Source organism: Coloeus monedula (genome assembly GCF_965178545.1).
Source record: "Coloeus monedula genome assembly, chromosome: 10".
In the NCBI taxonomy this organism is placed as follows: Eukaryota; Metazoa; Chordata; class Aves; order Passeriformes; family Corvidae; genus Coloeus; species Coloeus monedula.
Window position 1 is genome coordinate 25,004,302 of NC_138790.1, and position 20,163 is coordinate 25,024,464.

The window sequence follows — 20,163 nt, forward strand, 5'->3', positions numbered from 1 at the left end:
CTTCCATGGGCAGGGACAGCTCCACTGAAACACCTTACTCAGAGTCAAAACCTATCCCAAAACCGACGGAAGTGATTGTGGTTTGAGACCGATTTGACACCCTGCAATCAAAATAAAAACACACATCTGTGCATTTAAAGGAATTCACAACCCTCGATGCTTTATATTCATAGCACATTCCAGATTATCATTGACACACAATTGGAATTTGAGAGCCAGATCAGTGTTGTGGAGTTATGGAATCCCAGAATGGTTTAGGTTGGAAAATATCATCTTGTTCCACCCCCTGCCATGGGCAGGGACATTCCACTATCCCAGGTTACTCCAGCCCCCATCCAGCCTGGCCTGGAACAACTCCAGCATCCACAGCTTCTCTGTAGGAAGAGTTCCTTGTAGGATTTTTAAGCTATTGAGGGTTTATTCACTGGGATGAGCAGTATTTACAGATTTGCATTTATATATTTATATTCACAGATTTATATTTACAAGAATTTCTATTTTAAAGCTGCAGAATAGACTGAGCTTCAGTAGTAATTACCCTGCTAGCAAGCTCCCCGAAAATGGATTCTTTCATCTGGCTTTTCTTTGCGTGACTAAAAGCTGAAAAGACCCTGGGTTTTAATTGGAAACTTTGTGTCCTTTTAATATTTTAATATGCATTAATATTTTAATGGCCTGAAAGTGAGGGAGTGCTTGCTGGATGGAGGCGATTCCTGCTCCAGGGCTGGAGGATCCACGATGGGAGAGGCTGCAAAAGGAATCCTGGACTCTGATAAATACGTGGGGAAGTTTTAATTATCCCAAGTCAAGACTTTTAGAATAACTGACCCTAGGGGGAACTCCACGTCGTGTAATGTACAGCAAAAATTAAAATTATTCTTTAATTCCAAAAGAGGCTCGACTTAGGATAGGAGGAAGGATTTTTTTCCGTGAGGGTGGCGAGGTGGGAGACGCCCCATCCCTAAAACCACCCAAAACCAGGCTGCCAGGCTGCCCTAATTGAGGCTATCCCTGCTCAGGGCTGCACTGAAAGGTCTCTAAAGGTCCCTTCCAACCCGAACCGCTCCGTGATTCCGTGATTCGGTGGCATTTGGAAGTTCGGGAGCTGATTCCCGGCGCCCCGGGATGCGCACCGCTCCCTTCCCGTCGGTGCAGCCAGGTGTCAGCGTGTGCCTTGCTGAGTGCCGGCAGCTGCCCGGCTTCCCGAGGAAATCCCGCTTTTCCCGTGCCGCGGGGCTGGGCTGCACCCCCAGAGCAGGAATTCTGCTCCCGTCTCCAGCCCCTGCACCCCCAGGGCTGCTCCATCCACGGGGTCCCTGGGAAACTGATGCTGGGTGGGAAAAGCACCAGGGAAAAGGCTCTGGGCTGCCCTTCCCTTCCCTGGCTTCTCTGCACACACGGGAAATCCAACAGATTCCCAAATATTCCTTTAGTTACACACAGGAGATGCCAAAACTGGTGCAAAACTGATGTTTACCATTGGAAACTTGGTTCAAAGGGAATGTTCATCCCGGGAAGGGAAGGGAAGGGAAGGGAAGGGAATGGAAGGGAAGGGAAGGGAAGGGAAGGGAAGGGAAGGGAAGGGAAGGGAAGGGAAGGGAAGGGAAGGGAAGGGAAGGGAAGGGAAGGGAAGGGAAGGGAAGGGAAGGGAAGGGAAGGGAAGGGAAGGGAAGGGAAGGGAAGGGAAGGGAAGGGAAGGGAAGGGAAGGGAACTTAAAGCCCATCCAGTGCCACCCCTGCCATGGGCAGGGACACCTTCCACTGTCCCAGGCTGCTCCAAACCCCATCCAGCCTGGCCTTGGACACTGCCAGGGATCCAGGGGCAGCCACAGCTGCTCTGGGAATTCCAGCCCAGCCCCTCCCCGCTCTCCCAGGGAACAATTCCTTCCCAATCTCCCATCCATCCCTGCCCTCTGGCACTGGGAAGCCATTCCCTGTGTCCTGTCCCTCCATGCCTTGTCCCCAGTCCCTCTGCAGCTCTCCTGCAGCCCCTTTAGGCCCTGGAAGGCCACAATTCGATGACCCTGGAGCCTTCTCCTTTTCCAGGCTGAACAATCCCCATTTTCTCAGCTCCACGTGCTTAAACACAGAGAACTCAATCAATTTGCTAACTGAAGCTCTTTCATCCAGTTACACAGAAATCCGGGATGGATCCAGCGTGGATCCTGCAGCTCAGGAATTGGGCACCCTCAGCTGCATTCCAAGGCAGAGCCAGCACTTTTCCTTACTCACATTTTCACTTTGGATTCCAGGGGCTGGAGGTTGAGAGGATATTCCTGGATATTATTTTCTTCATCCATGGTGAGCTGGTGGCTACGGGAGAGGAAAGGAAATGAGTTTGTCATGTCCCAGCCTGACATTCCTGCAGTCCTGGGAATTAATTCCGGAATCGGGACAAGAACAAACAAGAGCTGCTGATCAGAAGGTGTTGCTGTCTTTGGAGGAAGTTATCTGGACCACTGTGTCCAGCATCCATCAAAAAATGGGAATTTGGATCCAGTTTTCCAGTGAGAAGCTGCCTGAATCCCTGTTTTAACCTCCCAGCTGCCGTGGCTGCAGGGACAGGCACGGCCAGCAAAGGAGCTGCTGTAAATGAAATAAAACCCCACTGGTGAATCGAACAGATATTCCTGCTGAATTAACTTCCATCCCTGCACCACGCTGGGAAAGCTGGAGAGGGAAACGGAAAGGAACAATGGGAATGCTGGCAGCAAATGAGGTACAGCAGCAAAAGCCACGTGGGGGGTGAAGAATGAATTCTTTGTAATAAATGATGGCTGAGGATCTGCTGCTGGGAACTGATCGCTTGGAGAAAACAAAGTGAAAATGCTGGAATATCCAAATCCAGCACCTGGGAGTGCTGCCTGGGACGGGAGCAGCAGCAGGGGTTGCATGGCAGCTTGTGGCAGGGAAATTCGGGACATCAGACCCCAACCTGTGGAGTGATTTTGAGACTTCACTGGGCACTCAATGACATCACTGTCAGAAATCACCCTCCTGTATCTACAGCTGGGAATTGTTTAAGGGAGACAGGCAAAACTGGGAATATTGTCCGGGACAAAGAGGATCCCTCAGCAAAGGTTTCAGTCCTTAAAAAACCCATTTCACTTTATCATGGGCGAGACACTTTGGGAAAGGCACATTTACCTTTGGAGCGAGCCTTTGCCACCATTGACCTGTTCCAGGGTGTGCTGGAGCCTCCTGAGCTCTTCCTGCAAGGAGAGAGAGAAAAAAATTCATTATTTTTATGGGAAAGCCCTTGGATGACATTGGAGATCCCCTCTCAACCTCCAAACAAAGCAAGTTTTGAGTCAACCCTGAAACAAAACAATCCACCAAGTGCCACCTATGAGATTTTAAACTTAGAAATCTGAAATAGTGACAGAGAAACCAATATTTTATTGATAATCCAGCACGAGCTTGGAAGGAAATATCAGAGCATCATTTTCCATGAGCCCCGGGATGAGGGCTGAGCAGAGAACAAAAAAGCAAAAGCCAAAATCGGCTGTGACATTTTTGACCATTCCGAATGAAACGTCACTGGGCAGCACCTCTGAAAGCCGGGATAAAAGGGACAAGAAGCAGCTCTGGAAGGGGCCCGGCAAAGTTTGCATCACTGGGAAGAGGAGGAGACAGGAAATCGATCCTAATTGCAGCTGGGCGTCATTAACCGTGGAACACTGGCCGGTGCTCCTCGCCACGGGATGGATGGAGCTGCGCGTGCTGCTGTGCCCGTGGAAAAGGGGTTGGGTGCTGCAGGGGCACTGCGGGCACAGGGACAGCCAGGATGGTGCTGGGCCACCCCCAGCTCCACATCCTGCCCACAGCGACCCAGCTGCAGCTCCAGGGAATTAAACTGGAAGGGCTCCGTGCTGCTGCCGGAATCCAGGATGAGTTACAGCACCTCTCTGGGCCTGGATATAACACAACCACAGTGGAAAACTTCCTGAGCTTTTCTCTTCCCTCATCCAGTGGGATACAGACACAGACAGGGATTGGGCAGCTCGAGACACGGAGACACTGAGGGAAAAAAAGCCAGGAAAGCTTGAGGAGCACACTCAGAGCAACCCAAAGTGTCTTCTTCACACTCCTTCCGTTTATCCGTTAATTATTTTTCAGCCTGAGGGTACCCAGCATCCTGGGCTTTGTTAATTTTGTATTTCCTCATTTTTTATTGCTTTAATTGCACAACACTCTGGAGTCTGGATTACTTTGGAGAGGAACACGAGGAGATGGTAACGCAGGCAGGGTGAATTCCAGCATGGAAGGGAGGGGAAATCTCACATGACAGATCCATTTCTGAATTCCCAGGGGAGGGGTTTTCACCAGAAAAAGCAGGAAGCTCCTGTTATAGCTCCTGAGCCTGTTAGTTCTAGTGACAACAACAGAGGAGTGTTTGAAAACTGAGAGGAAATCCATTAATCCAATTTTCAGCTTTCCAGCACGGGGGACCGACTGTAATTTTCACAAAAGAGGGATGAACTAGTTTGGGAACCAGAAGGTTCCTGTAAAAAATAACCTCCCTGTCAATGAGGAAATATGATTTCTCTATTATTTTCTACACTCTTCGAAGCCCCGTTTAGGCCAAGCACTGTGGGTTTGGAATATAAGCAAAGGAATTGCTTTTGGGAAAGGGTATGGGAGTATCTGCCACACTGCTCTGTCCCCAACATCACAGCAAGGGCCTTTCCTCAGATAAACCTCCAGGGTTTAATGCCAGGATCCTCCAACACTCCTGGGATTGCCCATCCCTGGGCAGGACGGGCATTCCTGTGCCAGGGAGGGGAGGCAGAGGCATCCATCAGCTCCAGGTGATGGGTGAGGATGGGAATGTGTGGATTGGGCTGCCAGGGAGGATGGGCCCGGCCTGGCCTGGCCTTTCCACATGGGTTTATCCTCGGCCACAGCACCAGGCCAGGCTGGACATTGGGGCTTGGAACAGCCTGGGACAGTGGGAGGTGTCCCTGCCCGTGGAACTGGATGGGCTTTAAGCTCCTTTCAAGCCAAATTCCTGCATGTGTCCCTCAGTGCCAAGGTGGGGATCGGTCACTGGTGGGATTCGGTGATCCTGGAGGGCTTTTCCAGCCTCAGTGATCCCGGGAATCTGGGCACGTGCACAAATCAGAGCACCGGAGAGAGAAAAATCCCTGCCAAGCTTTCCAGGTGAAGCGAGCACAGATGGAGAGGAGGAGGCTCCGGAGCTCCCGAGGAGTGAAATCTCCTCTCCCAGACGCTGCGATGGCTCCGAAGATGTTTTTAATCGAGGGCGTTGCTTGGCAACCGCATCCCATGTGGGCAGTGCTGCTTCCACCTGGAGCAGGGAAACACCAGGATGGCTCCTCACAAGCAAACATCGGGATGGCTCCTCACAAACATCGGGATGGCTCCTCACAGACAAACACCGGGATGGCTCCTCACAAACAAACATCAGGATGGCTCCTCACAAACATCGGGATGGCTCCTCACAAACAAACATCAGGATGGCTCCTCACAAAAAAACATCGGAATGGCTCCTCACAAACATCAGGATGGCTCCTCACAAACGTCGGGATGGCTCCTCACAGACAAACATCGGGATGGCTCCTGCTTCAGCTGCCACTCAAAACCTGCTTGGGTTTAGTTGTGTTAAATAGGATTGGGAAAATAGATCCAGGATTGGGAAAATAGATCCAGGGCTGGGAAAACAGATCCAGGATTGGGATGAACTTCAGTGTGTGCTCCAAGGCCTCCTTGGTGTTCCATGCCCCACCAGCCTCCAACGTGAGCAGCATCTCCACATCCCATGGACACTGGGGGCAGTGTCATGCCATGGAATTCCAGACTGGTTTGGTGGGAAGGACCTTAAATCCCAGCTCATTCCATCCCCTGCCAAGGACAGGGACACTTCCCGGACGCTTCCCCAGACTGGGATGCTCCTGTTAATCTGACACAGGCACTGGGATGCACAAGACCCTTAAAATCAACAGAGCTAAAAAAACAAGCACTTTTCCCTTGGAGGTGGCACTCCAAAGTCAAAGCACAGCCACGGCACCATTCCCAAGGTTTCCCAGCTCCTCAGTTATCCCATTCTCATTCCCACAGCTGCCTCATGTGCTGTGGGAAGCGCTGGGCATTGGGCACAGGGCAGGTTCTGAGTGTTTGATGACAGAATCCCCCAGCACCCAGCAGAGCCTTGGGATAAAGCTGATGCCTTGGGTTTTAACTTTTATATTTTTCAAATTCTTTACTGCCTGGTGTGTAACTCTGAAGTTTCTTGTAGCCTGTTAATTTCTGCTCTCTCATGCTGGGCAGACGTCACAAAGCCTCTCTGGTCCTGCTCTCCAAGGACACCCAGACTGTTCTAGGCCCAAAAAGTATAAACCAAAAGCCTCTAAAGGGGAGCAAGCTTGGGGAAATCACATCATTAAACTGAAGCTTTAATTGGAGAATTAACCCTGATATGCAAATGAACCAAACCTATCAAAGGGTGAGGAACTCGTGACCTGTTGTCCATCTTGGGGTCCATCCTGGCAATAGCTTCTGGCTCCCCAGGGGTACCTTTGAAGGCCTTTCAAATAAATACCTCCCTTTACTCCTGTCTCGTCTCTGGTTTTAGGTGGCCTCCTGAGGCATCAAAAGGCGTCCCAGGAAAACCCGAAATGCAAACAGAAGAAGCAGCACAGGAAAGCCTGAGATGGAACCTGGTCACATTCAGTGTGGGAAAGCAAAGAGCTACACTTGGTATGAATAATTCAAAACCAGCCTCAGACAAATGATCTCGGGTCTAGAAGGAAATGGGAAAGCCTCTGGAGGCTGCAGCTCTTTTTATTCCTGCCTGGTTGCTGCTGAATGCTGTTTTCTCTGGGGTTATTTTTTACCCTTTAAAAAAAAAATATATATATCTGGATATCCAAACAGTCAGCTCAGATGTTCAGAGAACACAGCAGACCCCAGAGAAATCCTTTCATTTCATATTCATCTCTGCCTGGTAAATTATTCATTAACAGGGATCACTCAATGGGGGAAAAATTAAAAACTGGCAAATTAGTTTTCATTTGTTGACGTTAATTATTTAGTGTTCTTCCCTTTTGTTAGGGAAAACACAGAGGGGGATTGGTCTTGTTCTGACACTGTGAGTTTGCTCCCCAGACAACTCCTGGATAAGCATTGCTGGGGCTACTTCTATGGAAAATCCATGGAATTGTGGCTTCAGCGCAGGGATGTTGGGGCAGAGCTGGATTTCTGAATTCCAGATAAACTCCTGGATATTTTTCAACAGCACTTTGGGAAAAAATAGTTTGGTGGGGCTTTATTTCCAGAGATCACCCCAGGCATGGCACTAATGGAGATCCCATTAATCTCCCTGAGCTCAGCCACAAACCACCCACATTCCCATCAGCCTCGTTAATGTTCAGCTAGTAAAGAAATATCCCCATGTTTAAGGGGCTGTGGAAATGGAATTGTCTCTGGAGCACTTTGGTTTGGAATTTGCAGTCGCTGCTCTGAAGAACGAGAGGCAGGAGGAGTGAATCAGACTAAAATCTCCAGCTCTCCCTAATCCTGCTCCTCAGCTCACAGGAGCTGCCAGGAGAACTCGTTCCACACCTCATCCAGTTTTTCTTCCTTCTGATTTCAGTGGCTGCTCCATCCTGAAAAGCTGGGAAAGCTTTGATTCCTCCCAGCTTTTCTACCCAGGCAGCCACACAGCTCCCAGCCTCAACTCTTATTTTTCTGGAATACGCTCCGAGTGAAACCTGCCACGGGGCCACTCATTTATGTAAATATGGATAAAATAATAATAAAATTATGATTAAACCCCTCCTGGCTCTGTGGGAGTCCCCATTCTGACCAAAATAAACCTATTTCAAGTTTTTTAACGAGTTCCTGAGAGAGAAAACTGCTCTTGCTGCTGCTCAGCTGAGAGCCTAAGAGCAAATAATCCCAGCTGAGCCTTCCCAGGGAAGTTGGATTCTTCAATCACAGAGCCAAAATCCTGGTTTTCTGCAGCAGCTGGTCCTGCTCCACTGAATTTCCTTGCTGGGAAATGTGCAGGAGACCCCAGGAACTGCAGCATCCTCAGTTAACTCAGTCAGATGGGGTCAGCTCACAATGAACTGCATTAAGTGATACTGGCTTGGCTGGGTTGCTCATTCTGCCCTGCCTGGTTTTTGGTGCATCTTTCCAGAGGGAAGGGGCCTTTTCTCAGTCCTGGTTTCCTGCAGACACATCCCCGGGAGCGTTGCCAAGGTACATCCACCAGGACAGGAAATTAAAGGTCTCAACTCCCAGACATCACAAGATCAGACAAAAAGCCAAATTAAATCCCAGCGTTCACAAACACAACCTGGGATAATGAAAGGAGGCGCTGGCCATGGCAGGGGGGTGGAACTGCATCAGCTTCAAGGGTAGGATCAGCAGGGCTGGCCCTCACTTAGGTCCAATGAAAAATAATGGCTCAGCCTTGCTCTGGAGCTCCATATCCATCTTTTATAGCCACAGAATAGAATCCCAGGATCACTGAGGTTGGGAGAGACCTCCGGGACCATTGAGTCCAACCTGTGACTGATCCCGGCCTTGTCCCCAGCCCAGAGCCCTGAGTGCCACCTCCAGGTGTCCCTTTGACTCCAAACCTCCCTGGGCAGCTCCTGCCAAGGCCTGAGCTCCCTTTCCATGGGGAAATTCCTGCTGATGCCCACCCTGAGCCTGCCCTGGCCCAGCCTGAGGCCGTTCCCTCTCCTCCTGTCCCTGTTCCCTGCCAGCAGAGCCCGACCCCCCCGGCTGCCCCCTCCTGTCAGGGACTTGTGCAGAGCCACAAGGTCCCCCCTGAGCCTCCTTTGCTCCAGGCTGAGCCCCTTTCCCAGCTGCTCCTCCCAGGATTTACTCTCCAGACCCTTCCCCAGCTTTGTTCCCCTTCCAGGACCTGTCTCCAAACGAAACCAAAATGCTGCATAATTATTCAGCTCCAAAGGGCCCCCAGATGTGACGAGAATCCCCCTTCCCTCACTGCTCTCCTGCAGTCTCTGCTGTGAAGGAGCCTCTGCTTTGGGTTTCCAAGACCAAAACCGAATTCAAGCATCAGAAAGAGCAACAGCAAAACCCTTCCTTTGGAATGCCTGGATCCTCCCTCCATCCAAGGGGCAGAAAGGACAGAAACTCCATTCACCAGGGCTTTGAACTTTCCTGCCATCCAAAAGCAAGGCAGAGCCCTTGGGCTCCCCCGCGGCAGAGTCTCGCTGATTAAATCTCTTCTTTCCCAGCTGCTTTTAGAACACCTTTTCATTTTCAAAGTTCACCGTGACACCAAAGAACTTTCATGGCCGAGCCTGGGAGTGAAGCACCCCATTTTTGCCAGGTTTGATGCTACAGGAATGTCAGGAACACCACTGAAACAACACACAACCACTGCCGAGCTGCGCCGAGGCCACGGGAGCGAACTTTATCCACTGAAAAGCTGCAGAAAAGGTCAAACGGGCACGAGGAGTCGCATCCCTGTGGATTCTGTGTGTGTGGAGGGGTGAGGGGGAGCTGGAAGGAAATGTTCTGGAAATGTTCTGTTGGAGATGCCGCTTTAACGCTGGGCTTGGACCTCTGGCAGCTGCAGCATTCACGGGAGGGACCTGTCACGGTGTGGAGCTCAGGCTTAAAGAAATACAAATGTTGGTGCTGGGTGTTCTCCTGCTCCCGCTGTCAGGGACTGCTGGAGCTGGTAAAGGTCACATCACGGCTCCCACAGGAAAGGCTTTCCAGGGAATTCAGCTTTGGCCGTGGGAAGGAGAGGTTGGGGGTGATGCTCTGTGATGTCTGCGAGCCGGGCAGCGCTCAGTGCTGCGAGTGGTGCAGAGACGCTTTGGCTGCTGGGTGCTCTGGGCGTGTTCCTGCCATGGGGAGGAGTTCCATCCCTTCCGTCCCTGTGCCAGGCTCTCCGGTGGGACATAGAGCTGTGGGATGGGGGAATTTGAAGCACGTGATTCCCCACCCCAGGTAAAGCATTAAAACCCCCACAAAACACCAGCCCTAAATTTAGGGATTAAGCCCAGAAAAACCTAGTGGGTCCTTGGTTCAGTGAGCACTTTATTGTTGGAAAATCCATTTCTATGGACAGACGAAGCCAAGAAAAATCTCCAAGGCACCAGGACTACAAAGCTGTGCCATGCCAGTCCAAGGAACTCCTGAGAGCCAAGCTCTCCTGCTGGAGAATCCCGGGATTTTTTGGGTTGGAATGGATCCTAAGGCCCATCCAGTTCCATCCAGGACATCTCCCACTGTCCCAGGCTGCTCCAAGCTCTGTCCAGTCTGGCCTGGGACACTTCCAGGGATCCAGGGGCAGCCACAGCTGCTCTGGGACTTCCATCCCAGCCCCTCCCCACCCTCCCAGGGAAAAATTCCTTCCCAATATCCCATCGACCAGAACAGCTCACTGGAAAGAGGCAAAGCACTCCCAGCATAGCGATGAGGATGGTGAGCAAAAATAAACCAGCCCTGAAGTGTTTCTCCCTTCATCACACAAGTAATTAGGAACACTCGAGGTCGTGTGGTGCTTTTTAAACAGGGCCTCGTGCTGCTTGGGGGAATGCAATTCCACGGCAGCAGTTTATCCTGGGAAGTCAGCTCAGCGGGGTTACAGCGTGCCAAGTTTAAATGGGAACCATTTGTTTCCCGTCTGCACTGCAGCAGGCGCTGGCAGGGTTTTTACGGAGCATCCCCGGCAGCCTCCGACTGTTGTTTTTCCAAATTAGCGCCGTGCCTGTGGAGTTAACGGGAGTGCAGGCAGCGAGGGGCCTCTCCACAGCCCCGTCACCGTGCTCAGGATCCTCTGCAGGAGCAGAGGACAAGGTCTGGCTGAGCTTTCTGTAATCACTGCTCTGCTGACGAGGACACGGCGCCGCTGCTGCCCCGAACCCAGGGGCGCAGAAAGGGCTGGGTGGGCACTGGAAAGCCAAGAGGCTTTCTGTGTGTGAGGGTGTCAAGAAGCAACCTCTGCCTTTCCAAGGAGTTCCACAAGTCCTTGACCCCACCAGCGCTGATTTCTGGAGAGGGCTCTGCAGAGTTTTACCTGGGGACATCCTGGGGACACAAGGGAAGGCAATTCCTGCTCATAAAGGGAGGGATTGCCCAGAAAACTCATCCCAGGAGGTGATGCAACTCCAAGGTATCCATTCCTCCTGTCACAGAAGCTCTGGCTCTGGGAGAGAAGGAGTCACACAAGTCTGCTCTGACAGATCATAAAGAATCCTGGGATCTCCTGAGCCCCAAGGATCACCCAGCCCAGCCCCTTGCCCTGCACAGACACCCCAAATCCCACCCTGGGCATCCCTGGCAGCACCTTCCCAATGCTCCTGGAGCTCTGGCAGCCTCGGGGCCCTGCCCATTCCCTGGGGAGCCTGGGCACTGCCCAGCACCCTCTGGGGGAAGAACCTTTCCCTGATATCCATCACTAGAGAGGCAGCAAATCCTTCATCCTTCAACCTGTCCAATTCCCATTTATTACAGGAATATTCCACATCGGATGGCTCCAGGATTATCCTGTGCCCCAGAATTTCCAGGCCACGTCTCCTCTGTCAGCTCCTCCCTTTCATCGCTGACCCCTGCCCACCTCCAGCTCTGGAAGTGCCACCCTTCCCTTGGGCTCCTCCTTTCCCTCCTAACCTGCATTTTATCTCTCCTGGATAACAAGGAATTCTTCCAGCTGCAAAGCAGCTTTAAACAATTATTTTATCCCTACTATGTTGATCTGGCTCCTGTGGAACAGCAGCTTTGCCACTGGGCTGGAGCACGGGAATCAATTTTCCAGCAGCAGCTTGTTTTTATTCCATCAGCTCTCCTCCCTTCCCAATGATCCCTCGTCCCTCGCCTTGCCCCGACAGATTTTTGCACGCAGAACTTTTTCCAGATGGCAGATCCAGTGCAGACAGCAATTTGCATAATTTAAATCTGCTTCCTGGCATAAATTACAGCACAACACACCGCGGGCTTTGATTTCCAGCTCCTCACAGCCAGGGCTGGGCAGTGCCCGGGAGTTGCAGGTGTCTCTGGAAAACCCAGGCTCAGCCACGGCACAGGGCAGGGGGAAGGGCTGAAATTAGAAATATTTCCTCGTGGAAATAATAATTCCCAGTGGAATGGGCCCCAAACAGCACCATTCCAGGGAACTCCAGCAGCTCACTGGCTGCTCCAGAGTGAGAAGGTCAAGGAGAGTTCCTGGTGACACAGTGGGGTTTTCCCACAAGGACAAATACAACCTTGGGGGTGTTCCAAGAAGGTTGAAACAAATCCATGGTCCAAGTGAATCTCTTTTTTCCTGACCTCCCCATCCCAGAAGCCAGGCTGAGAGCAGGAATCACCTCTTCGGGATCCACAGCACTCACTGATCTGACACCTGTGTCCATGCAACCCCTCCAAACAGGAGCCTCCTGCCAAACATGGATTATTCCCCTTCCAGAGGCTCCACTTTAGACCAAACACGAATTTCTGCCCCGAAATATTCCCCGGGAACAACTGAGAGGTGAAAGACTCAGAGCAGAAATGTGCTGGCAAACACGGAATGCAAACAGATCCCTCTGACAGCCCCAGAACAGGAGCCTGAATCCCAAAATAATCCAACTAAAACACACACATTCCCCACATCTTGCCTTGCTTCCAGCAATTTGGTGGCACAGCAGAGCTGTTCCCATCCTTGGCACGTGCACTGCACTGGGGCTGGCCAAGACTGAGCATTCCTTTGTTCATTTGGCACCAGGAGAGCCACAATGGACCCAAACCCTACAGTCTGCAGCCAGCTGGGAGGCTGAAAACAGCAATAAACTCCAAAAGGGCTGGTTTTGTCTGTCAGCACTCCGAGCAAGCCGATGTCTTCAAACATTTCTGCCTCTTACATGTCAATTAATGCCTTCTAATTTCTGCACCAAGCGTTTGCAGCCCTCTCTCCCCGTCAGAGGAGCGTTCATTCTGCTGCTGCTTTGGGCTCCCTGAGCCCCATTTCCGCTGTCAGAACTCGTGTTTAGGAATGTCACCTGCTGAGTTCCTTAATTCTGTTATTTGTGGGGTTGTGACAGGCCCCACAAGCCTGAGGCCACTCCATCCCCAGGGAGGGAGCACAACCATGCCCTCATGAAGTGACTGTGAAATTCCCACAATTAAGGCCTTATTTTCAATGAAAATTTGCACTGGAATATTCACAGGCTGCTCCCAGTGCAACTCCCTCCCCCAGCCCAGCGTGGATGTGTTTGCTCTGTCCCGATGGTGAATTCCCATCGACTTTCTGCCAGGGAAAAACCCCGGAAAAATCATCCCATCCATCACCCTCAGGCCTCTGCTCCACTTTTAATTACAACGCTCAGGATCCTTCCTTCAAATCCTAAACCTGAGGAGAAAGGAGCTTTTAATTTGCACAGCACCATGAAATTCCCTGCTCCAGTGACATCCATTTGCTGCTGTTCCCTGTGCTAAGGGGGAGATTCCCTCGCTTTCCCTTTTTCCATGGAAGATGGGTTTGCCCCAAGTCACAATCCCTTTACAATGAGTTGTGCTTTGTGCCCACCATGAATTATAAGGATCATTTTCCATGGGCAGCTGTAAATGGATAATTCAGGCTCGTTTTGCTGGGATGTATCGCAGTTTGAACACTCTGGTTTAATTTTAATTTCACCCAGTTTGGGTCTTTATTTTTAGGCTGATCCCAGTTTTGGGAGAACTTTGGGATGAGGAGTCTGACACAAAGCAGCTGCTGAAACGCTGACCTAAAATAGACCTGAGAGGGGCTTACACAGACACCTTCCCCCCTTTAGGCTGAGCTTAAACCCCACCAGCATTCCCAGATTCCTTCGGCACCTCCCCCTTTGCAAGTGGACATTTTCCATCAGGATTCTGATCGATGACCACCACAACAACGTCACCATCCGATGGAAAACTCCCATCAGGCACCATCAGGAATCATCGGATTCCTCATGGAAAGAGGGAAAGGGATAGGATAAAAGCTTGGGATGTTTTGTGGAGAGGGAGAACAAGACGGGAGAGGATTTAAAATCAGCCTGAAATTCCGGCACCTGGAGAAACGCCCCACGCTTCTCATTCATTCAGTTATTAGCACACAAAACCCACTTTAAATACTTGATAATTGAAGGAATTCACAGGATTACCAGGAAATTAATTATTAATAAAAGACCCTCGTCTGTGCCTTTCCGAAAGCAGCTGCTCTCCGTTGTTTTCAGAGGCACCAAGCTGAGCCTTCTCCAACTGCTTTTTAATACATGGAAATAATATTCCAAAGCAGGGACAAAATGCCAGCAGCTGAGGGGTGGCTGAGCCATCCACGGCGTGCAAACGAATTCCCTGCCTGGATATCGGGATGTGGATGTGCAGCCTTCGGGAACCAAGGGAGCCAAACCCGCCCAGGATGGCAGGAGGAAGATCAAGCCCAGCTGCCCCCGGTGCCACGGGAATGGATGGGAAAATCCGTGCCAGGAAATGTGAGGAGCGGCTGCAGGAGATGGGGGCAGGCCCTGATGGGCTTCATGCTCATCAAGGATAAACAGGGTGCTCTTAATTAACACGCCCGAGCCAGGATTCGTTATCACGGATCGATGTAGGGTGGGATTTGTGGGAACGGAGGGGAAAAGGTCACTCCAAAAGGATTTCCCTCACTCCCGATCATTCTCAGAGTGAGCAGAGCTGTAAAATGCAGGAAATTCCATCTTTTTTGTATTGCAGCATTGTACAAAGGTGTTTCTATTCCTTAAACAAAGCTAGTACAGAAAAAACCCTACAAAAGGGTCTGGGTTTATTCCTTAGAAAATTCAAGGTGTCTTTCAGCTTCTTGCAGATTGATCCACCTTTCCCTAAGGAGCTCCTCAAAACATTCTTATGGAAAAGCTGTCCTGCCTATGGGAATGCCTTGTAATTCCCACAACCAAAAATTGGCCACCCAGCATCGCTGATGCTGGAATTGCATCAACAGTCCCATTAAACACCCACATTTTATGGGTGTTTGAAACACTTCCCGTTTAACAGCCCCACTTAAACACCTCGTTGGAGTCTGGAAAGAACTCCGAGGTCCACCAGGAATTTCTCCTGCCACGGAACAGGAATAGAGATTTTTTTTTCAATTAAAGAAGAAGGAAGCCAGTCCCTAGTCCAAGATGTGCTGGAGATATTTGGGCACAGAGCTTGGCACAGCTTTTTTTCAGGGCTCAAGGAGTAAAACTTCCTTTGGCTCCCTGAAGGGTTTATTTTGCATCAAAATAACCATAAAAAACCATTTCCCATGGCAAAAAAAGCCCCTCCAACAGGAAAAATTCCCTATATTCAGCATGATCACCTTTAGCACCTCATTCATCAGATCCCTGTCTACTCCAAGAAATAATTCCAGGTAATTCCCATCTTTGAAAGCTGGAGTTTCACATGGCGGAGTGGTTTATATTCCTGATCCTTTCCCATTTATGGAATGACAGATGTTTCACTTTCAGCACCAGGGACTGGCTCCTCTGAGCCCTCCTGACCCGGGGGGGACTGACTGCCATGAGGTCAAACCCCATCTCCACCTGCACTTTGAAGCCTCTCCCTTCCAGGTGTTCCTAAATCCATCAGAACTGCCTGGGAAATCATCACCCATTCCCAAGGGATGGGAGCTCCTCTCTGCTTTGTTCCCAGCAGCTCAGCCTGGATCATGCAGTCAGGATCACTGGCCCAGCTCAGTGTCAGGTTGGTTCTCAAATTCCCATTTTCCCTCAGTTTTCCTGTTTCCAGTCTGGGACCAGCTCTGTTTCCACCCCCTTGACATCCCCTTAAATGTGGGATTGTCCCAGCTCAGTCTCCAGATCTCACAGAGGAGAAGAGCTGAGCATTTCTTTTCCTCATGGATGTTCTCCCAGCACCATTTTTTCCTCAAAACCACTTTTTAGACCCTTCAAAGGCTCTGACCTTGCTAAATGGAAATATCCCCACATCAAGATCCTGCTGAAAATTCAGGACGAGCAGAGCTGCCCAAACTCCAGTTAAACCCTAGACAAGATCCTTGTTCCAGGAGATATTTCCATGTTTCCTCTGGCTGATTTTACTGTATTCACTGTATTTACTGTATTTACTGTATTTACTCTCCAGCCTGTTGTAAACAAGTGAGTTTGAACTCAGGTCCCGGCCCCTGTGGTCAGGGGACAGCACAGAAATCTGGGACAACACCTGGAGGTGTCCCACTTCTCCTGCCCACCTGCATCCCGCTGCTCCAGGATGCTGCAATCAGGTTTCCCAGCTGTAGGAAATGCAGAATATTGGCTTTGCTGAGTTTTCCCAGCTGGAATCAGGGCACTGAGAGCCACGGCTCCCCTGAAAACAGGAAACCTTTCCCTTCAGAGGGCTCATCCCAACCAGTTTGTCATTTCTTCCCGTGTTTTCTTGGGCATCCAGGGAAATTGCTGGAAGTACCAACATTCCCTGGCATTTGATCTCCTCCCTGTCTTTCAGGTCGGAGCAGGCTTTTGCACACAAAGGCAGGCCTTAGCCTTTGGGCACAGAAAGAGTCTCCCTGGTTTTATTGCGATTCCAGGAGTCCCCAGACGGCCTGAGCAGGAACCTGCAGGAGCCTCAAGTGACAGAAAATCCGAGTTTTAAGGGATTTAAAGCAGGGAAAGGATTCCAGTTCTGTCTGTGCTTTGGAATGCTCAAGGAAAGCATAACTGGACACAATTCCAGAGGTTTGACAGTGCTGCACTGGGAGCATGAGGTGAATCCCAGCACCTCCAGCTCATGGAAATTCTTCTGGATTTATTTTATTTCTAAGACTCCTGTGGAGCTTCTCCAGCCTTTTGGGAAGCTGAAAACCTTGAACCAGCAAAGGCAATCCAAATTTATTCAGCTCCAGGTAAGTGAGATATTCCCAATGCAGCCTTTTTTCCCCTGTGCAGTTTAACCAGTGAGTTTCCATTGGCTGACAAGTTGTCCTGGAAAACAGAGAAGCTGGGATTGATCCCAGCGTGGGAGAAACGGGAATCCAATATTTGCTGATTTCCAGCCACCCACTCTGGAACTCGGAGCCGTGCAGGATCCATCAATCCCAACGTGTTCAGCCTCCTCCTCCAGTGAGGAACGGGATGTGCAGGATGGATCCTCGCCCGAGGGTCGGCTCCCTGCCCTTGGAATGCCTGAGGAACCATTCCCACTTCCCTGTGTTGCCTCCGAGTGTCTCTCCCTGTTTCATTTCCACCCTCTGGTGTCTGTCCACGGTCACTCCCATCCATCACATCCTGGCCGATAGCCTTGGAATGAGCTTTGGAAAAGCCTCGTGGGCTGTCTGTGCCCTGTGCGCGGGGGATGGAGTTTGGGATGGAAGGAACCACCCTGTGGAATCTCCTCCCGAGGGAAGCACAGCTCCAGCGTGCTGGGAGAGAGCCTGGATGCCCAATCCAGCCGGCCCTGCTACAGCTGCTCCGGCAGGAGCGCCGAAAATAAACAATCAGTCCGGCACGGAGGAATCATCGGAGCCCTCTGCCCGCCGCCAGAGCCCGCACTGGCCCCGCACATTCCCGGGATGACTTCATCGGGATCCAGCGCCGAGCCGGCAGCACAGGGAGCTTTTCCGTGCTGACAACCAGCTGAACTCTCGGCTCCAGCAGCCCTGCATCGATCCGCCGGCTATTCCAGGGCTCGGATCGCCAGGAGCTGAGATCCCTGCGGAATCCCGAGGCTCAGAGCCGCGGGCCGTTCCCCCCAGGACGCCCAGCCAGGTTTCCCCCACCCCCAGGAATTGCACAGCCGAAAGAAAAAAGGCTGTGGAATCCAGGGAAATTCTGCCGCGGAGCCCGGCCACCGCTCGGCAGAGCCCTGGGAATCCTCAGGCATCTTTTCCAAGCACTGTTTGGAATTGTTATCCCCCGGAGCTGCTCCCCCCCTTCCCGAGCCGACAACAGAACCCAGCCTTAAATTCCCTTAATAAACTTCCAGCACGGCAGGAATCGCATCGCGTTTGCTCCAGGCTCCTTCCCCCGAGGCAAAAATGCTGCTGGATCCCAGATTCCTCGAGGAAATCTGCCCGCGCATCCCCGGCTGGGGAGTCACGCAGAGCATCGTCCCACACAGCCCCGGCATCCCTTCCCTTCCCCATTCCCGAGGGAGCTGCTCCATCCCAGGGCTGCCCGAGAGGGAGCTCGGGGCATTCTTTAGGGAATGCAATCCCTTACCAGCCGCATGGCGAAGTTTCCCAGGGAATAGAGGCAGGAACGCGGCTCCTGCTGGCGCTGGCTCCCGTGGAACGGCAGGAGCCGGGGAAGCTGCAACCCTCGGAGTTGAGCTCACTCTGTAGGCACCAGGAAAACCTCAAAGAGAGGGGGGAAAAAATGGGAAGAGCCAGAGCGGGAGCGAGCAGCCCACAGCCAGCGAGATGGGAAACTTCTGGCACGGCTCCAGCGCGGGGATGGATCCGCTGTCATCCCGAGCGCGCAGCCATGGGAATGAGCGAAACTTGGATTTACGGGCGGGTTCGGAGCCGGCAAGGAGCGTTTTCTAGGGAATCCAGGGAGGAACGACGCTGGGTCCGAGAGGGAATGGCGGGGTGGGTGTGTGCAGCACACGCAGAAACGCATCAGCCAGACAGTCCCTGTCAGAGATTCTATTTTATGGATTCTGTATTTTATAGATTCTATTTTAGATATTCTATATTTTGCAGACCCTAATTTATAGAGTCTATATTTTAGATATTCTATATATTCTGTATTTTATATATTCTGTATTTTATATATTCTATATTTTATATATTCTCTATTTTATATATTCTCTATTTTACAGGATTCTATTTTAGATATTCTATATTTTATAGAACCTATATTTTACAGATTCTATTTTAGATATTCTATATTTTATAGATTCTGTATTTTAGATTTTCTATTTTATAGATCTATATTTTATATATTCTGTATTTTAGATATTCTATATTTTATAGAATCTATATTTTACAGATTCCGTTTTAGATAGTCTATATTTTATCTATTCTATTTTCTAGATTGTGTTTCCTATCTTTCTTTTGATTTCTCTATTTTATTTCCTATTTTCTATGAACAGACCCAGGTGCCAGCATAAACCCCAGCCAGGCCATTCCATCAGCTCCTCGGTGGGAATTTTATTATGCACAACTCCAATCCCAAATCTGCATCCAAGAGGCTTCTCTGGGGTTGATGATGCTCCTCAGGCACACCAACAAATCCCTTAGGGGGTTTTTCCCAGCGTTGCCAAAAATCCATTTTCCAGAGGTGATTCCGATGATTTCAAGCACGTGGTGAAAGTGCTCTGAGCCTGAACTTGTGCAAAGGTTTCTGCTTTGGCAGGCAATAAAAGGAAAATGAATAATAATCCCAAATAATAATAATTGCCAACTTTTCATAGGCCAAAAGGCTCTGTAAGGCTCAGAAAAACAACCAGGATCACTTGGAAAGTGTTTAAATCTGAATTTATAGCAAATGCAAAAATTTGGGGGTTTTAAATGCTGGTAGGGAATATATATTTAATATTTTAAAATAGATTTAGTTTTAAAATATAAAATAAAATAGTTTAAAGACATGTAATAATGTAATTTAATAAGATAAATAATTTAGATATATTGAATTTCGGGGCTTCCTCCTGAACCCCAGCTCCAGCAGGGCTCAGGGATGTGTTCGGATATTTTCCAGCCCTCTATGCAAAGGGAATGTCAGCTCAGGAAAAATTTGTAAATCAACACTTTTTTGGCATGAAAAGGGATTAAAAAATCCCAAAAAACTCCACAGAGCGTGGCTTAAACTGGCAGCGAATGAGTGAATTCAGCCTCTTTTACTCCATCGTTATTTGCTTATATTGTGTAATTATTTATTGAAAACGAGGTTACGAGTTCAGTCCCTGTAAACAGAGCTCCAAACAATTCCAGCTTTCCAAACTGGGAAGGGGATTCCTGCAGGTCTGGGCTGGGTTTCCTTCAGCCCACGAAGAAAACGAGGAGTCAGGCAAAGCTGAATCACCGGAGGGGCTTTCGGTGCTGGTTCCCCTCCCGTGGGGAAATGAGCCCTCAGTGGGAAGGGAATCACACGGGAGCAGACAAACAGGAATTCCTCAGTGCCACAGCAATCCCGGGAAGGCCGAGGAGCTCGTGACAAAAGCAAAATATTTGGGATATTTGGAAGCAGAGCTGTCCTTAACACCAGCGATGCTCCCACAGGTGGTTCCTCGCCA

General features: G+C 50.3%; 1 protein-coding gene across 1 annotated transcript in view; it reads right to left on the minus strand.

Moving 5' to 3' along the window:
- IQCJ (IQ motif containing J) overlaps window positions 1-18,155 on the minus strand; it is a gene marked incomplete at both ends in the record, with an annotated part of 38,177 nt that extends 20,022 nt beyond the window's left edge. The window contains 3 exons of the mRNA XM_082288272.1: window positions 2,233-2,313; window positions 3,148-3,212; window positions 18,147-18,155. Coding sequence (XP_082144398.1) covers window positions 2,233-2,313; window positions 3,148-3,212; window positions 18,147-18,155 — 155 coding nt within the window. The remainder of the gene's footprint in view (window positions 1-2,232; window positions 2,314-3,147; window positions 3,213-18,146) is intronic.
- Window positions 18,156-20,163: the final 2,008 nt, after the last annotated feature.